The 19715-nt window shown below is 35.5% G+C and overlaps 1 protein-coding gene across 1 annotated transcript in view; it reads right to left on the reverse strand.

The window, feature by feature from the left end:
* Positions 1-19715, reverse strand: part of ODAD2 (outer dynein arm docking complex subunit 2) — a 69176-nt gene that overhangs the window by 13560 nt on the left and 35901 nt on the right. The window contains exons 17-18 of the mRNA XM_056484432.1: positions 9089-9277; positions 8295-8516 (exon numbers count right to left, since the gene is read on the reverse strand). Coding sequence (XP_056340407.1) covers positions 8295-8516; positions 9089-9277 — 411 coding nt within the window. The remainder of the gene's footprint in view (positions 1-8294; positions 8517-9088; positions 9278-19715) is intronic.

Genomic DNA, 19715 nt, shown 5'->3' on the forward strand with positions numbered 1-19715 from the left:
GGAAGGTGGAATGGCTACTAGCTCCTGCTTCCTGGAGCTGAAACTGTAAGCAAAATGTTTAAAGCAACTTGGCAGTTGCTAACACAATGGAAACTGGTGTAACATTGTCAATTTACATTAATCCTTCTGAAATGGAATAAAACACGCTAGTATGTGACTTAGTTTATGGAATCTCTTAGATCCAAAATTTAACTGTGATGTGATCAATACATTTGTGGATGAAGGGATTTGGCATATTTTCTGTAGATAACAGACATGCAGAAATTTTGGAATCTAGTGCCCTCTTTCTTGATGTCCAAGAACTGTAACAACTGTTATAAAAAGCAACAGGCATCAGCTTGTAGTTCGTGCCAGATGCGCCGTATCTCCAGCCTGAACTGTGGAGCCTGAACAGAGCAAACCATTACAGTTACTAAGGGGGTTTTTCTTAAAAACTTAAAATTACAACATAAATACATAAATTGCAAATACATACTATTATAGCCCAATAGTACTATTGCATGGAGATCACATTAAACATTTTTGAATTAATTTATGAAGATATATTAAACTTTGATTTATAATGTAAAACTCCATATTATGTATTTAATGTTCTCACCAAAGGCCCCCACAAGAAAACAATGAAACCTGTTGCCAAATACTCCTAAAGGGGTGGGTGCCAGTGCTTTTGCATTTCATTTTCTATACTCCAGATAAATACAGTATGTGATAAAAAGTTGGTTTTCAAATGTTTTCAGTAGAAATTACTAGTAATTGTCTTCCATGTTTTGTAATTCACATCAATTTATTTCACAAAGATGGTCTTATGAAAGTCTTTGAACATAAAATGGTTAGCCAAAACTTCTTGTAGGGATTTATGACTTTAGCAAACAATGACCAGTTTTCTGGAAGCTCTGCTCAATAAATTACAGAAGTTGTATTTTTTAACAGTCATAAAAAACCTTCCAAATATGAAATCTACATTTCACAATAACTTTCAGAAATTGTGGTTAAACAAAATGGTTTTGTATCTCATAATATTACAAGGGAATAGAAGAGCCTAACCCTTCTGCCACTAAGAACTGAACTCAAAAAGCACAAATACCTCATATTAACTCCACACAGGATTTAGAAGATTATAGCTGTTATGCCTTCTTTGCCAAATAAACCAAAACGAACCAACCAACAAGCCCAAGTCAAACACATCCACCCTCTCCCCACCTGCTCTGCCATGCATCTCTTGAGGCTGTAACCTGACAAAAAGACTAATTTTAAATAAATAATAAAAGGTGTGACTATACAAACCAAGTCCCATTCTTAGGGCATGACTGTCTTCTTTGCCCAATTTATTGTACCAAGCAGTTGAAATTTTTCAGCATTCATGGTGATGTTTTTATAAGCTACAACTGATATTCCAGAAGGCCTCCATTAGTACTTTGCAATATAAGGAAACAGAGCGCTTCCATCTTGGGAAAATAACAGTTTAAACCAGACCAGAGAGTAAGGCTAAAGATCAGTTCTATGCATGGGTAGGTTGGATAGACACTTTCAATAATAAAAAATATCAGAACGTGAACGAAATCTCTGATCATCCGCATTTCAGTTATGCATCTTAATCATTAGGTTAGTGGTTCCTCTAACCCAAAAAGAATTAATCCTGTACGGAAAAAGGAGTAAGAACAGGAGTAAATCGACTTTTTCATAGAGCAGCACAGAAAAATACCTTTAAATGAATTTGGAAAATAAAAGCTGCTCAGAACAATGCAAAAGTTCAACAGAGACTAATTGACTTCGTTTAGTCTTCAGCACAGGCACACACATGCAAAAACCTACCAGCAGCACCAGTTATGGCTCCCATATGGTGTGAGTGCCTTAAAGTCTGGGTGACTGGCGACTCTCCAGTGGTTCTAGATTTTTACAAAAAGCTTACAGTCAGTACTCATTATCTACATTTCATTTGAGATGATGGAGTTGCAGCTATGAATTAGCAGCAAAAAATGTATCCTGGTTTGCTCAAACTATCAAATATGAACACATCAATATTTTATATAATCTCTCTAGCATTCCAGGCCTATCTGTTCACCTCCACCTTGCTGGGTGTTACATCTAAATTGAAAGTTTTCTGTAGTTATATTCTCCTCATGCAGGTACACATCACTCTCCAGCAAAGTGAACCTCTTATTTGCCTTTAAGCACCATCACAGTACACAGAAAAAATACATAAATAGAAAAATTAATAACTTTACAATTTTGTAGTTCATTAGCTCAGAATTCAAGCAGAAATTTAAGTCAAAACATCAAGGGATCCTTGTATGAGGCACTGGAAATCAACTCAGTGGAAAGTTCTCCTCAAATATTTTAAAATATTTGTGTACCATCTGATTGGGTACATGTAAAGGTAGAATTTCATTGGCAGGCGGAACAGGCATTTTTTAGCTTCACCCTTTACAATCAAAGTCACCGGTATCCTGTTCACAGACCTTAATACACTTGTGCCTCTATAATTCAAGTGTTTACCACTTTCTCAGCCAGTAAACTCCTTCAGTTTTCTAATGAATCATATTTCTGCCAAAGCTGCAATCCTCTACTGTGGAAAGGCAATATTTTGTTATAAAGGCTTTACAAGAAGAGTCACTGTGTTGGTCTCTGAATATTTTCCTTTCTAAAACAATAAAACGAGTGAGCTGCATTTTGTGGCTGCTTTTGAATTGCGAATTACTCTTACAAAAATGAGAACTAAGTCATCTGACATTTATAAAGTGTTTTGACAAAAATTAAAATCTGATTTAATCACCTGAAAAAAAAAATCAGCTTGTATCACAAGGTCTAAATTCACTGGTGATATTTAGTCCTGTGCATGAAGGTCAAAATTATAGCATGCAAAGGTTTAACCTGGGTATCTGTTTCCAAAAAGACATGAAAATCAAAGTAGAAAATTGGCCAAATATGAACTTTGAGGGCAATACTGTGGCCAAACAGAACAATGAAAATCTCTGATGTTCAAACAGAGCTTACACAGAAACAGGGAAATTATTTTACCTGATTTAAGTATTCATACAGATATTACTGAAATACTGAATTTTGTTCTGAAGTATGTCCAAATTCAGTCCAAAAAGGAAGTCCAAAAAGAAAAAATTCAGAATTGACACACAAATATAATTAAAGAATTAAAAAGACAGAAATCCCATAAGTGATTACAGTAGCCTAGCTAATTATAAATATGACAATGAAACAAGCAATTTAATTTTTTTCAATAAGAATGTATATGAGAACAGAAGTTATGTAGGGCTTGCCACTTTACCAAGCAAAAGCATAATACATAATTGCAAAAGATAAAGCTAGACAAACCTTAGGCTACAAATAAGGTGCAAATGTTTTTATGGGGAAGGTATTTAACTACTGGAACAACTTATGATGTCTCTGGTGGATTTTCCATCACTGGAATTTTTTAAGTAAAGAGTCAGTGTTTTTCTAAAAGATATACTCTATTCTAAACAGAAAAAAATGAAGCAATGTCTCTGGTTTGCATGAGCAAGGCTAGTCAGACTCGGTCATTAAAATGATCCTTCCAGTATTTTAACGTATGGACCTACAACTATGTAACATGAGAATACTGTCCAGTTTACCAGACTATAATCTTATTTGGACTTTTTAAATTTTGGCATATTACCTCTCTTCCAGCCCTGCAACTTCCCCTGTACCACAAGCTTGTTGAAAATCAACATCCAGGAGGATATTAATTTAAATTCAGCTGTCTGAAAATTAGCTGTTTAGTCTGAGCTAGTCACCTAGGTCCTTTCTACATTCAGTGGAGAAAATTAGGCACTTTCATGAGTCTACTCCTTGTAGATATCTTGGGCATCTGTTTTCAGCTAGGATAAGTCTGCAGGTGTCTCTCTCTTTCCATTGCCTGCAGAAGGTGTCTTAGTTTAGACTACTTTAAACTCCATACCTAAAAGCAGCCAAAGTTGGATGAAAGGAATCCATCCTTAATGCTCCAAAGGTCTCTTTCAAAATCCTTGGACTCAAGTTAGTTAGATCCACTAATTTAAAACATCTGGCATTATTAGATCATAGTCAAAGTGTGCTTCAGTTACGGCTGGGCAGATTGAGTTTCATCACCATCATAGTATATAAATTCAACTCATTTGTATTCTTCTAGGAAAAGAAAAATTAGTATTTTTAATAGCTCTTTCTTATTGCACTATTATTCAGAATTCTGCCATTCCTATCTAATAATGAAATGGACTGTATGCTCATTTTCAAAAGTTCTCCACTGCCTTGGATGGGATTCATCCCATTAAACATAGATACCTACAGCATAGATGTGCAGATCTGACCTTTGAACCTGCACTGTCATTACAGGCAAAGGAGACCAGAAAATACTGCCAATAGAAACCAAGGTGCCTTATCTTTGCATAAATGTCCAAATTAAAAGAGATGAAACAGTAAAAAACCTATTCCTCTTCCTTGACTATTATACAAATCAGGATGAGGATTTCAGTTTGGCATGTGCACAGTGTAAACATTTAAAGTTAAGATGTATTACTAATTTGATTAATTTTGTTCTTCCACAGCCTGACTTTGGCTGCTTATTTTCTCGTGTTCATACTTTTTTTATTTACTTACTTACTTTAATAACCTCCTCAGAGGCTCCTCAGAGTCTCATTAGCCTCATAATAAAAGACTGGCCTCAACTCTGTAGTTGATGAGGCCATTCAAATTCCTAAAGCCTTCTTTACACAGAAATCATCATCATCACCATCCACAAGACTAAATTCTTTATATCACTTACAGAGTCAGAAATTAACTTCCACAAGAGCAGAAATTAACTCCTTAAGAGATTGCCTTTCATCTTCCTTCATTTGCAAAGGAAGAATGACCAGGAATAATCAGCTACATGTTTTTCACTGGTATATACCTTGGTTTCTTTTAATCTGAAGCCTTAATCTGAATTTTTTATCTGAAGCCTTTTAGAAGGTATAATATGAGCAGTTGCATGAGTGCCTGTCCTATCACACCACCATCCTCACTAACTCCCTTCAGAAACAATCCAAATCTACAGCTTGCCAACATAACCAAGAAAAAGAGTGACTGTAGCACAGAGTAGCATTGTATTATCTTGACATGGTCTATAGGATAATGATTTAAATATCTTTTAGCATCTTCTGATGACTTTACTTCTTCCTTTAAAACATATTTACACTCATTTTTTCACTACTAAAGAAACTGCACTTTCTCAGTCTCCCATTTCCTCCTCAATCTTTTTACAATTTGTCTTACAAGGGCATCCCTTATAACAAACTTGTTCTCTTTAGTTCACAGTTACATATCTTTTTCATGAATGATCTTGATTGTTATAAGATTTCAGCAGCAGGCAAATATAGGTGGACATCTTTGCTCCTTTGCAGTTCCTATAAGGGAAATGTTCTGTAGTTTCCATGAAGAATATGGTGATGGCTTGGTGCAGCTTTCAATCGCCTGTGAATTTTCCTATTTCTCTTCTCTATAATGGTGACAGACTCCAAGAATGTTGCCTGATATTCCTGCTTATCTCAGTTGTGCCAAACTGCCAAACCCTCACTGGATTTCTCTTCTCCTTTAGTTTGTGGATGGCTATTTCTAGTCTTGAATGCAAACTGATACCTGTTCCTTACTCTGATGTCTATCAATTTCTCCTGCTGCCTAGTGTCCCACGTCATTACTGGATCTTTGAAAACGCAAATCTATTTTCCAACACAGCCATGAATTTTTACTTGAGAAAGAGGAGATATGTCCTGGTGTTTGGTAGAAAGAAAGCATTTATTCATCTGTCACAGGTCATAACCATTGTTTCATTCCCAGTTATAGGAACATTGATTGTAGAACTGAACATAAAAGAAAAACCATAAACTGCCTTTCTAAACGTCCTCCAAAAACCCCGTTTGTCTCCTCAGAATTTCACAAGGCAGCTGACATACACCAGTGACTTCCCAAGATTTTTATCATATAGACTCACTTGAGAAAATGGAATATATTTTGGGTGCAGTTACAAATAGGTGAAAATTTCCAACACTGGTTCTCTCACAACTGTTGTTTTGTAATTCGCAAATAATGTTTGAAGCAGTGGCAAAATGTAAAATACAACAATCTGATTGAGATTATTTTCTGTTTATAATTTTATGACTGGTTTCCTGGACAAAAACATCTATGCACACATTGAATAGGGAATGGTCAGAAAGTCTAATGCTTTGAGAAAGTCTCTGAACAACTGTTAAAGCACTCAGCAACTGTGTCATTCACACAGGCTAAATGTTTCCCTGAAGCATCACACATTCTTTGTATGTGAACACAGCACAGGAACATGTGCTGAAGAACACCTGGGACTAGGCATGTATTGCAACCTAGTCTCAGCTATAGAGGCTGTGACATTAATCCAACTGTGCATGATCACTGAAACACCAGATATCTGGTAAAAGATTAAATTTTAAAAAATCAAACAAATCCAAACAAGTTTCCTGGAAAAAATGTGACTGGTCCTGGAATAACCTGTACATAACAACCTCTATATAAATACAAAGGATGATTTCAGTCAGCTATTCACTGGAGAGGCTAGAAGAAGGAAAACACCCAAGCATTCTGTCATTACTGAGAAGCACTGAGCAAAGATGCCCAATGGCACAGAGTGCTGCAACCACTGTCTCAGACCAACTGAATAGTCCAAGCAAGACTCAGCTGTGTATTGACTCCTGCATTTGTGGAATTAAATCTCCACCCACTCTCCTTGCCATCTGGGAATGCCTCTCTAGTCCTTCTGAAACTCCAGTTGAAGGTTGTTTATGGCAATTCCAAGAGGGCAAGCAAGGGAGTCAAGCTCTTAAGTGTTGGTGGATTGGTCATCTGTGCCCTGAGCTGTTGTGGTGCATGTGTTGATTTGCTTGATGATTAGCTCAGCTCTGGCAACACAGAACAAAAGCACTTGGACTAGCACATCTAAAAAATCCAGAATATTGTGAATTATAAAAAACTTTAAATGTTTGTTATATTTTTCTGTCCATCTCTATTTATCTGGAAGTACAAATTAATGTTTTTTATTAGTCCAAACACTTGAACTAGGAGTAAAAAATAAAGGTAAACCTAGAGTGAGGTGGGATTATTCTAAAAGTGCATCATCAGAATCAGCGTGCTACAATTTATAAAGCCTGAAATCTGCACAATAAAATGAAAGAAAATAGGTGGCAGGAAGTCAGAAAATGGATTGTGCCAGCTGAACAAAGAGAGAAGTAAGATTAAAAAGTCAACAAGTGTAAATGCTGTAGTACAGCACATATTCCTCCTGTGCTGTATAGCCAATATAATGCAACTATGACAGGAAGGTGTTACTCTCCAGGGCTGAAAGGGTAGCTTAGATTTGAGTAAATTCATGTACTGGCCCTTAAACTGAATATTTAAGTATTTTTTGACCAGTGGATCCTTTAAAGCCAACTACAGATAAGCATATGATAATTCAGGACCATTAACTGTGCCAGAATGGAAACTGAAATACACTATCATAAATGCAGGCATAAAATCAACATGAATAATAACACTGCATTATAAGTCAACTCTTACTGTAAATACATTTACCTGAATTTCATGTAAAATGAAAGGTCTGCATACAGTGAATCTTTCAGGGAAGTTATGAAAATTGAGAACTCCTATATCTCAATCTCTAAAGCCATAATGCTCATCCCTCCTGTGCCAAAGGAATAACTCTTCTGCCTTCAACTAGTGAGATAAAACTTTGCTAAAAAATCTTTTTTAAAGAAAATTTTGTTCTAGGATAAGATCTTTGCAGAATGTGATTATGCTTAACTCCTAAAATAAGGATTTTGTAAGTATATGCAGAATTCACCAAAACAGCTCCAGATAAACTAAGCCTTGGTAATGTTCTATCTTAATTTGTCCCCAAGTCCAGTTACATTCAGTGTCTAGGTGACTTACTGACATATTAGGCAACCATCCATTAAGATAGCCCAACTTCTTTAGCAAATGCCATTTGAGAATGACAAAATGCTGATGTCATGTCACTACCAGCCTAGATCACAGTAAAGTACTCTAAAGGTGAATGTCCACATCATACTTCCACTCCTGAAACCCACCTAATGTAATATTTTTGGCACTAAAATCCTGTTTCCTAATTCACTAATTAACCAAACATTTTTAGGATAAAGTTTAGAAAATCTGAGGTACACTTCAGTATTCGAGAACTATTCCAAATTACAGATGTCTTTTTTTGACCACGCCAAACCTCTTCAATAGTTTGAACCCCAAATAAGAAAGAGCTTCCACCTCACCTTCACCACTCCATTTTCATGCATGACGACACAGTTGTTGGGATCCTCTGAAAGTTGATATAAAGCCAGAGCTGTAGCTCTGTGAACTAATGGATCCTTTGACTTCAAGTAACGTGCTAAAGGAGCCACAGCCTTGGTCTCTCCAAAGGCAACTCTATTGTTGCCCCACATACAACAATTGGCAATGGCCTCTGCTAAGTGACGTCTTAACTTGTTATTGTTCTGAAGAAGGTAAAAACATAACAAATTAAAGTCACACACCAAAAAATTCATCTGAAAGCAGAATTGTATTCCCACACATCTTTAAGGCATCCCAATTTAATTGCAGTACAATTAAAACTGGAGAGAGCTGTAAGGCATAGAGCTATTAAAGTCCCTTAATATTCTTTTTATAGCAAGTGCTGTGAATTTTTATATTATTTCAAAGGAACTTTTAGACTGACTGGAAATTAGATAAGATAGCATTAAAATGTAAAATATAGCTCCATCAGTGAGATTTTTTGCATGTTCAGATTTATTGTTTTCTCAACCCTTTGGGTTTTTTTCATATGGCAGCTGCACCTCTCAAAAGCAACAGTAACCATAAAAATGAAGCTCATTTTCCAAACCAATTTTAGTAGCAGACACAGATTGTTTTGATGTCCAGTATATGTCTCATAGAGGAATGATTCCACAGCTCTTCCTTGTAACTGCTGCAAAATCTACTGCTCTTGTCATAACCATTTAGTTGGGCATAATGCAGTCTGATGTAAGAAATTCTGATGCTTTGTATGATATGTTTAAATATTACTTACTGTGTTTGCTAGCCTGGACAACAGAGGGACAACTCCATGATCTGTCATAACTGCTAAGTTTTCTTCATCTTTAGCTATATTTGCAATGGCTGCACACACACTTGTTAAAACTTCTTGATCCTTTGATTTTAGCAAACTGACTATCAGTTCCAAGCCGCCAACAAATGATCGAACCATTTCCCCAGAATTCTAAATGGGAATCAAAAGAAACATAGTTTTAAAATATTCAATCAGCATTTATATGCAAATGTTTAAAAAAGAGATTGGCATGGCATATTTATTCAAAACTGCAGCAATTGCTGTGTTGCCTGCACCAAGAAATATGGCTAATTTGGAATTTGGAGCTCTTTTGATTGATGTATGAGAATTAGACTGTATTACATACCACCATCCAGGCAGAAATTCAATGCCTAAATAAAGGTATCTATCGTTTTTCATACTGCAGGGTATAAAAGTCTCAAGCTGCCACTTTGGAAGGGTGCAAGTCTCACTTATCAGCAGTATCAGAGTGGCCAGATGGGTGCTTTGCACACCTTAGGGCATCTAACACAGCAACAGACACTCCTGTTAGGCACTTAAAGTATCTCCTGTTTCCTGCATTTGGTCTGACAGCTAAGACAAAGGAATGGCAACATTATTTTCTTGTATCAATGCCAGTGAGTATTCAGGAATATTTAAGAGGGAAAGTTACACAAGTCATGACAACAACTGTGGGAGAACCGTGGTGCACCTCAGAGTATGAAAAATCAATGTAAAATGTGAATAAAGGACACAAAAACTATCCTGGAAAAATGTCTAAGTTTGCCCATAAAAATGAAATTGAAAACAGTGTGCCTTTATCTTGAATGCAGTGGGCAGATCTGGTCCATTTTTACCATCTTCAAAAAGTTATCATAACATTGAAAAAGGTTTAGAGAAAGTCATAAAGAATAATCAGTGGTAGGGAACTGTTCTGTAGAAGTAATGACTAACCAACTAGGACACCCATGGTAATAAAAGAAAAAGAAGGAACAGTGTGATATAGATGTACAGAACCTCGAGTAGAGTGGGAAGGGTACACCAGGATCTTTCTTCTAGGAGAAGAACTGCCATCATCAGATGAAATGAGTGGGTGGCATGTTCAGAATGAAAGTTGTTTTTAAACAACATACAGTTGAGAACTGGAAGTCCTTGGACCAGAATTGCAGTGGCTCTCAAAAAATTTACATGTTAGGCAAATTCAAAGAAAAAAGAAAATCCATTAAGGGTTATTCAATATGAAAGCATTCTCTCCAATTTAGAAATTCCCTGAGCACAGACTTCCTGAAGTGATGTCATGGTGGCACATCTGATGGTGGCATTGGATGATCTGGTGTCAAACTACGACACTGGAACAACAGTCAAGCACTTAAATGGTTGGCAGTAACTTCATAGGATAAATTTCAGCTTGTGCTCCTCAGTGATGATAAATGTGCAGGGATGGAAAGAAAGGTCCACAAGTGGAATTGCTTTTATTTGTTTCTTTAAACAGGTCAATGGAGAATTTTGAATAAAAAATACTAGCCACTCTCCTGAAACCCTCTGGACTTCATGTAAGTGCAAACATGGATTGTCTGAATTTTCCTAGGGCTAAGGAGTGATCCTGAAGACCAAGCATGGCTTTGATTATATTTATTTCTTTTGGGGGGCTGATTTATGAACAGAGTAGGGTCCAATTGTATTGTGTTTGCTTTGCTGAGCAAATCCATCAAATCATAGACTTGGTAAATAAAGATTTCATGAGATGCTGAAGTTTTTTTTTTTCTGGGTCTAAATGTCAAGCAGAACTCTTAGCTGTGATGTTTCCTTCTCACAGAAAGCAAAGGCAGTGGGTAGGCCCACTGGGAATGAAACATTTTTTGCCACAGGCAGAACAAATCTTGAGACTGGGACAGGTTAAAACCAAACGGTGTAAGGGTAAAAAACAGAAGCCACAGAATGTGGAAAAAGGGCAGCAACCAAGAGCAAACTTCATGCAGAAGCCCTAAAAACCCCCAAAATGAACACATAACAGAGGCCCGAACAGAAATTAAAATAGAATCTAAGAGCAGAAGGGCAATACAGGCTTTTGGCTCAGAAAAGTAGTTAAGAAAGAGAAGGAAAGGCAATGCTCTGAAACTTTATTACCATGTGAGCTGCATGTAGAAGCAGGGGAGCTTACAGAGGGCTTTCCATGGATACACCAGCATGAATGTTCCTCTGCAATTGCTAGTGTATGCATACTACAATGTAATGCATCTACAGACAATCACCTGAATTAAAACACTGTTTCTTCATATCAGTTTTCATGTTTGTCTTGAAATTTTAAAATTTGACCTGAGGCACTATGTAATGGGTTGTTGAGAAAGCCTTCTATACATAAATTTCTTATCTGCACGTATTCAAGGGCTAGAAGCCAAATTAACAGACATGGGAGGAGAAAAGAAAATGAAGTATTTTATATTTACTTCCAAACTTTGAAGGTCACTACAGCATTACCTTGTGCAAAAATATTGCCTCAACAGATGAGAAAGGCTTCTGTTCAACAGGTAAATGCTACAGTACAAGATCTATGATTTGAAAGGACCCTGAACATGATTCTGTGTTTCTTCATGGTTCATATATCTGCATATTATTATGCCTGCTTTTGAAATATATTCCATGAAGAGATAAGAGAGCCTTTATCTCATCTTAATGAACCAATACCAACATTTTCTACCTGTACATATTTTCTTTCCAGGTGATTATAACCTTATTTGTTGAATTTCTCTTCTGACAAGCTTATACTTTCCACATTTTGTAATGGAGTACATGCCACTAAAGTAATGGAATAACATATAAAAAATTCAGCAGTAAGAAAAAGAAAAGAGTTTCAATAATGATCTGCAAAACCAAGTAAACACAAGGACAGAACTTTCTACCAGTGATGAAAAGCAGAGGGAAACTCCAGAAACCACATGTCAGGGAAGTTTCCCAAATGTGATTGTGGGTGTAGTCTGGTGGTCTGTGCAAGACAAAGAGGAAAGCAAAACAGTGAGAAATTTGAAGAACAATGAGAGGAAAGAAGGACCAAAATGAGAGCTTTAAAATCCATCATGTTATGCACAAGATTTCTCTTTTTTTTCCAGAGAAATTTAAACAACAAACATGATGGGTTTTGTATCATTTAAGCAAAACCACACTCTTGCTTTGTACAATATATTTCTATTTCTTTTTTTTTAAATTGAAATATAGGTATTTATTTTATTCAACTGCCATACCTCAATATTTCAAAAAGAATTTATATGAAGTTGTGCCTGTGATTGCAGAGGCCACGACTGAATTCTTCTGAACCTATGTTCTTTATATTAATGATCAGATACTGATCATGGTATACAGATCATGGTATAAAGTAACTTCTGTGATTTTAGTTTTCAAATACTCTCAGGCATTTTCATTTATACCTTTTTTATTAACATAAGAGAAAAAAAGAATATATAACATGACTTTGAATATATTTTCTTACTTTTTCTTTTAATTAGAAAAAAATTGCAATCTTTAAATTTCACCTTCTAAATTAACTGACAAACAATTTACTTTGTCCAGCAATCCAAAGGGTTTGTGATTTCCAGCTATTGGTGTATGTTAAGCTTTTCTATTTATCTGTACTATGTTTTATGCATGTCCCACTCCCTTACCTATTGCGACAAAGTTTTATTTCTTGGTTGTCCTAACAAGGCTATTCAGGTAGAATTAGGCAGGGAAAAAGAAGTTAAGAATAAAGCCTAGAAACTGTCTTTAAAGAGAAAAACATAGATAAAATCACTAACCCAGATAATTTTTTAATATGTCTGTGTGCATGGGGTAATGATAGGGTGAATGCATCTGTTTTAACAATAATATTTCCTGAGCTGAACAAAGTAAGAGGCCAAATGCCAAGGCATCTAAAGAAGTAATAAAAATGAAAAAAAAACAAAAAAACCAAAAAAAAAAAAAAAAAAAAAAAACCTGAAAGGGGGAAGAAGGCTTTATTGTATTAACAGGAGATATCTTGTTTTTGTATCTTCATCATTATTATACTTTTTAATGCAACATTTAACCTGAGGTGACATATGAAAAAATATGGATTGTTAAATTATGTTTCAACTGGCTAAAGAAGAAAGGAAGAGATAACAGAAACTTTCAAGACTTCACGTGATCACATCTTCTAAGTAGTGGAAGTTTTTATCCTCAGAAAGTATAAGAAATACTATTTTAAAATTTGACTCAAGAGAAGGAGTTTGCAAGTTCAAACAGTAAAAACACACCTACCTGGCATAGATGCTGAGGCCATACCTGATGTGTTAATAAAAGCCTCATCTGCCATACTTGCATCTTGCTGGCCTGCATGACTATTAACAGGATGCAGTTAACCTTCCTTTTTCACTTATTTCTACATTGGCTTCAGCCAAGAGCAAAAGTACTGTGAGACAGACCAACTTTGCAGTTTTTCTAATTAAGAGCAGAAACTATAATGGTATTTGTAGGACTTGATCTCTGTGGTATTTGTGTTTATTTTCATTAAATAAATAAAGTTCATCAGTCTTAAGTAGAGACATACAGGTCTTGTAGAAGAACTACTGGATTCTTTTGAAATGCTATTCCTTTCTTATTTCTTCCAAAGTGAAAAGTGTTTTCTTAATTTGAAAGATTTAAAACTAAACATGTTGTTACAAAAATAAAGTGGGTTTATCTTTAAAATATATTCCACCTGAAAGATAAAATTTCTCCACTTAACAAAAGTAATATTTCACTCTCAAGACATCTTAAAAAGCTTAAGGAGTCAAAGCTAATTTGTCAAATTGAATCACTTTTGCCCAAAAAAGTGATGGTATGGCTGGGCAAACAAACTTTAGTTATCAAGAGTCATCTTTAAACTACCTTTTCTTTAATCAAGGAAGCTTTTCCTTTCCATTTGCTATTTCTAGCTGAATAACTTCTCATTCTAGTGCACAAATCAATTTAAAGTTCAAAATAAAGAAATGCAAAGAAGTTTCTATATTGCAGCTGCTCGGTGAAAATGGAAAACAAAATTTATATAAGGAAGTTTCTATTAATGGCTCTTATTAAATAACTCAATGGTAATATTTATCAAATTTCTTTATATTTTAAGGCTAATTTTATTCCTGTCTATACAGTTATGGAGGCTTCCACCATAGCAAAACAGATGAAGAAGCATTTGTACAATGAAACTACTTCCCTACATCTCAGAACTTTTCTTCTGTGAGAAAATGCAATGTGTTGGAAAATGCAATATGTTGGGAAAACAACAGCAGACAATGAACATGGATTTTCCTCTCCTATTTACCTCAATGAGGCAACTAAAACCAAAGCAACAAAGGAGAGTTGCTTTGACAAGGTTCAATGCTACTCTATAGTCTGTAAGAGCAGAATTCCTCTTCAGAATTTCTTCTCTCTTCAGGGATTTGACCACTGCACACTTGGCAACTGTATTGCTCTTGACAGTTTCAAGAAACTAAAGTGAAGTCAATTATCCAAGCACACAGCCCAAGAAGGCATGCAATGTAGGTTCTCTAAAAATGTCGAAAAAAGGTCGACCTAGTCACTAACGCAACTTTTAGTAGTCCTTCTGTCTGTTGTTTTGCTTACTTTTCAGTCTGGCAGACTGTACCTGAAGTTCAGTCCTGGGTAATTGCCAAAATCTCCTTTTATTTTTTTCTTCTTTTTTTTTCCCCCCTCCCCCCGCCACAAGCAGTGAAACAATGAACATCAAAGTTCTTTGATGCCACAGTTGTCTCAATTACTTTAGATTATTTTGAGGAGTATTTCAGTAATGGACATATGAGGAAAAAAAATTGAATAACTGGAAAAAACATTATTTCAATTGTTTTTTGATTGGATTGAGTTGAATTCAAACATGTCTATGCAAACTTCTTATAAGCATTAACATGTTATGAGATAGTCAACACTAATAAGTAATTTAATATTATAGAAGTGCAGACAGCAATATTAGAATGTTCTGAGGATGCTCTAGTGAAACAATCAATGCAGTGACAACACAAACTAAGAAGTTGCTAAAACAGTTATTGTTTGTCTTTGTATGCCTGGCATGGATCCAGAAATAGAATGGGATACAAGAAGGCAACCATATAATATTGTACCACTCACCATTACAGAACACACAACATGAAGTATAAAATATGTTTTAGTTCAATCAAAAGTTTCATTACTAGATAAAATGATTGGTTGAAATCTTCTGGTATATATTATGTAGGAAATTAAACACAATGATCTCCGTGCTGTTTTCTTGCTTTAAGACCTACGGAAGTCCCAGTGGTAAGTGAGAGAGTAAAGACAAGAAAAGAGTGACATGGACAAAAAGGAAAATCAAAGAAGGAAGGGGAAAAAATTAGAGGAGGATGGAGTTTAAACCATAGATTTTAAAAATCCAATTAGCAAATCGGATTTAAAAGTAAAGAAGCTACACAACAAGCTATTGATTTGCATGTGTAGCTGTTAATAAACCAAGCTACAAGAAAAGCTGGTCAAATATTTTCCAGTGGAACAGTATTCCATCAGAAAATGCTAATGGAATGGAACCAAAACCTTCCATAAAAACACGTCTTCTTGAAGTTTTGACAGAAACCAGGCAGAAAGGCAGGCTAAATAACCAGCATCTCTTCATCTTTTCTCTTGTCAGCCAGATGGCTGGTGAGCAGCCTGCCAGGCTCCTTGGCTTCTAGTTTTCATAGAATCCTTGACTTCTTGCCTGATGGGCTGCCAAACAGCTGGAAATCCAGGTCTCCAGGAGCTCCTGAGCTTCTTGGCTTCTCGTGGTCTCCAAGCTCTCAGACAGCTGCTTTGCATGGAACTTAGGGCCCAAGGCTCCTGTGCGAGGGAGATGCAGGCTGCACCCTTTGCTTCCCAGCTTCCACATTATGTGTTTTACATGAACTGGTCTCCTATATTTGTGGACATTAAAGACCACAGGGCAATTTATGTCAGTCCATTCAGGATCTCCAACATGTCTGCAGGAGGCTCAAATAATTCCTGAGAGTCAGTTCACTAAACAAGGCAGCCTGTGTCAAGAGTCATTGGATGAGTTGGTTTTGTATGGACCCTGCAAGCACGGCAGTCACTTATGGATTCACCAAGCCAGGTCAAGATTCCTGAGCTTCCTAAATCTCTGAGCACTCTGGCTCTCTGAAAGGCTTCAGAGGCAAGCAAAAAATTCCTTTTTGTCTCTCTTTTGGTATACTTTTGATGCTTGGCTATTAAAAAATGCTTTAAAATGTGGAAGATCTATACCAGGGAGTAAAAACTGAATAAAATTATAATGACAAAAGGATAGGTATGACAGATGTAAAAAATTATAATGTTGAGAGAAAAGAAATAGAAAAATGGCAAGAGAGCAATAAGAGCACTAAGTTTGATCCAAGGTTTCTGTGTAAAATTGCAAGAAGCACAGAAAGGTGAACGAAGAAACTGGAAAAGCTGTACATACACAAGAAGGGAATTTTGACATTTTAGGCTTAACCTAGGAATTTTACATAAACAAAAATGCATTGGTAGTACTTAATTAAAAGTTTTAAAATATAAAACAAAGAAACAACAGCGTGCAGTATGGAGCACAATTATCTTTACACACTATAGTTTTAAATTAGTAAAATGTGCAACCAAAGCACCCTAATGTATTTAAAACAGCAAATGGTTTTGCTATTTTTTAAATATTAGAAGAATTTCCAACTACATTTCTTTGTTATTCTTAGAAAAGAAATGCTCTCTGTGGTTTTATACATATGGTTATGTTAAACTTTCCACAACAAGCAAAGTCTATGTAAGAATATAGGTCATCAGTAACATATTTTCTATCCATAGGTTAACTCCAGGCTGGCTGGCTGCAAAACTCACTTCATCATTATATAATACTATTGTAGAACTCAACATTAATTGATCTTCACACATACCCATTTTGTGACCCTTCCCTCTTAAACCTGGTTTTAGTTTTGGTTTGGGGTTTTTTTGTGTTAGCATGGCCATTCTCAATACACAGACAACTTTAGATGTCTCATCATCTTTCATCACATCCATGATAGACTCTAGTAGAACTGAAACCACAACTTATCAGAAAAGGGTGAGATGTCATCCCACAAGTAAATTTTAAGAAAACAGACTAACTTTCTTTCTCTTGTCTTTCAAACTACCAGTCTCTGGTAGCTTGATTCCTTAGTAATTTTAATTCCTTAAATTATTTTGACAGACAAAACACCACTGTAACAGCTACTGAGAAATAATTAAGTGTACCCTAGCTGAAACCAGGACAACTCTATACACAGATGGCTTAACAATGTTATTTAAGAAAGCCTCACAGCTGTAGCTATAAAAAATCTAAAACTGAATGTTGAAAGTTGATATGCAGGAATATGGGACAAAAAACCACAATGCCTGACATTACCATTTGCATTTTAATGTTTGCACCCAAAACTCTACTAAATATGAGGACAGAAAATAACCTCTAGAACTTTTCTCCCTTTTCTTTTTTTTTTTTTTTTCTTTCAATTTACTTAAAAATTCAAGTAGAAAGTTCCTCTGTGAGGAAATAGGAATTTTCATACAGCTGGCAGTGCTTCTCTTATTGGCATAATGCATTTGGGTGACTTTTATAATAGCCCAAATTACATCTTTGTAGAATTTCTCCAAATGTTTATGTTTGGGCTGATGTATGTTGGGAGAACATTACAAGTACTGTTTTTCAAAGAAGCATCATGACCAAATACTGCTGTTCCAACATCAACAGAGTTGAGTAGACTTCTCTTATTAATTTTTCATAATCATTTGTGTTTCTTGGACAGTGCACTTAACACTTTGCTACTAGCAATGTGCCTGCAGTAGTTACTTTTCCTTTTGGAAGTAAGGAACTAATTAATAAGAATCTGCTTCTATTAGGATAATTCCTTTAATTCCTTTGCAACAAACAGTATCATTTAGCTACATCATACTGATAAAATTCTGTTCGATGGGAAGTACACTTAAACAGATTATAGTGAAAGTAAGCATGAAAGAGAAACATGTAATCACATACTATAAAATAACTGCCCTATCAGAATTTTTTATTAGCTTCTAAGATTTTTAAAATAAAGAAAATAACCTTTAAGTTGTTCATAAAATAAAAATATCTGTGCAGAAAAATTGATGCTGCATTACATCGTTATAAAAATTTGTTAATGATACTACTAACAAGTTTAATTTCATCAGTGAGCCTCCACAACACAGAAGAGAACCACAACAGCTTCCACAAAAGAACACAAAAAGAAAATGGACTCCATTCTCACAGCTATTTGAAACACAGTTTGCAGTCCCAAGCAGAGGCTTAGAAAGGCCAGAATACACATAACCCTTTAAAGTCATGTCCTTATTACTGCCTTTGAATCAAGCACTGCATAAACCAAACTGCTTCCTGGAAGATCATGTAAATTGTTGAATAATATTAACTTTGAAAAAAAAAAACCCAAATTCTCTTTAGATAGAAATAGTTGCAGCACTTCCTCAGTGTGGCTGTAGTTGCTGCTTTATACATATTTCTTTCTATTCAGTGTCAGCGGAAAGGGTATTATTGGTAGGTTTGTTTCAGAGAGCCACTTGGCCTCAGTGTCACACAAAGAACTCTTTGTGGGATCACAGATTAGCATTAGGGCAGGCAGCCAAGAGAGATGAAAGGAGAATAGCTACACTAAGGGTGTACATAGCTTGCACTCATCAAACACCCCTGGATAAAAATGAAGAAAAAAATCCATGTAATGCATAATTTCAGTATTTGTCCTCCATTCCCTTAGTTTCGGAAAAAGTGCTTTTAGTGGAAGTTCTAGAAATGTGTAGTTCTACTCTGGCACTTCAAGTTGCAGACTCTTACACATAGGAAGTATTACATCAGTACTGAGATCAAGTAGCATTTTAACATTCAGTTATAGAAATATTGTTCATAAGAGGCAGGTATATTTGTATCTTTACAGAGGAGATATCTTTAGATTCCACCATTAAGCACCAAAAAACTTTACTGCACTAGAGTGCACATTTAGAAAAAAAGAATGAAAAGATAATTCAGAATAACTAGCATGTGTGAAAAATGACAAGCAAGCTGCCATTGTAGAAATCATTGGGAAGAAATAAAAAATAACGTTTGAGTTATAAAAACAACACCAAATTTTCTCACTACTATCAGTATATCTCTATATTCATATATCTGTATCATCAAATCATCTATGGAAATTAATAACAGTCACATAGTGCTCAATTCCAAACAGGAAACTGCCTGCAAAGGATGCTACAGATACCCAGACCTTTGAAGGAATTACTATTCTTTACATAGTCAGGATCTCCAATTCTGTGCAGAAAGATATATATTTTTGGTATAGTAGAGAAAAGATGCAAATGTTGCATTAAATATAGAGGTGAATCAGAAATGGAAGCTAGTACTGTACAAGGATTAAGGTATAAAGTTAGTACTCTAGGAAACTTCTAATGGGAAATGAAATCTTGCCCATTTATTTTACCATATGTCAGTGGTAAGAATTCAGAAAGATGACTTGCAGCTTATCCTCACTATTTTATCTCTATTTGGAAACTGACTTGTAATAAATGAACAACTCAGTCT

Source organism: Oenanthe melanoleuca, chromosome 2 (genome assembly GCF_029582105.1).
Source record: "Oenanthe melanoleuca isolate GR-GAL-2019-014 chromosome 2, OMel1.0, whole genome shotgun sequence".
NCBI lineage: Eukaryota > Metazoa > Chordata > Aves > Passeriformes > Muscicapidae > Oenanthe > Oenanthe melanoleuca.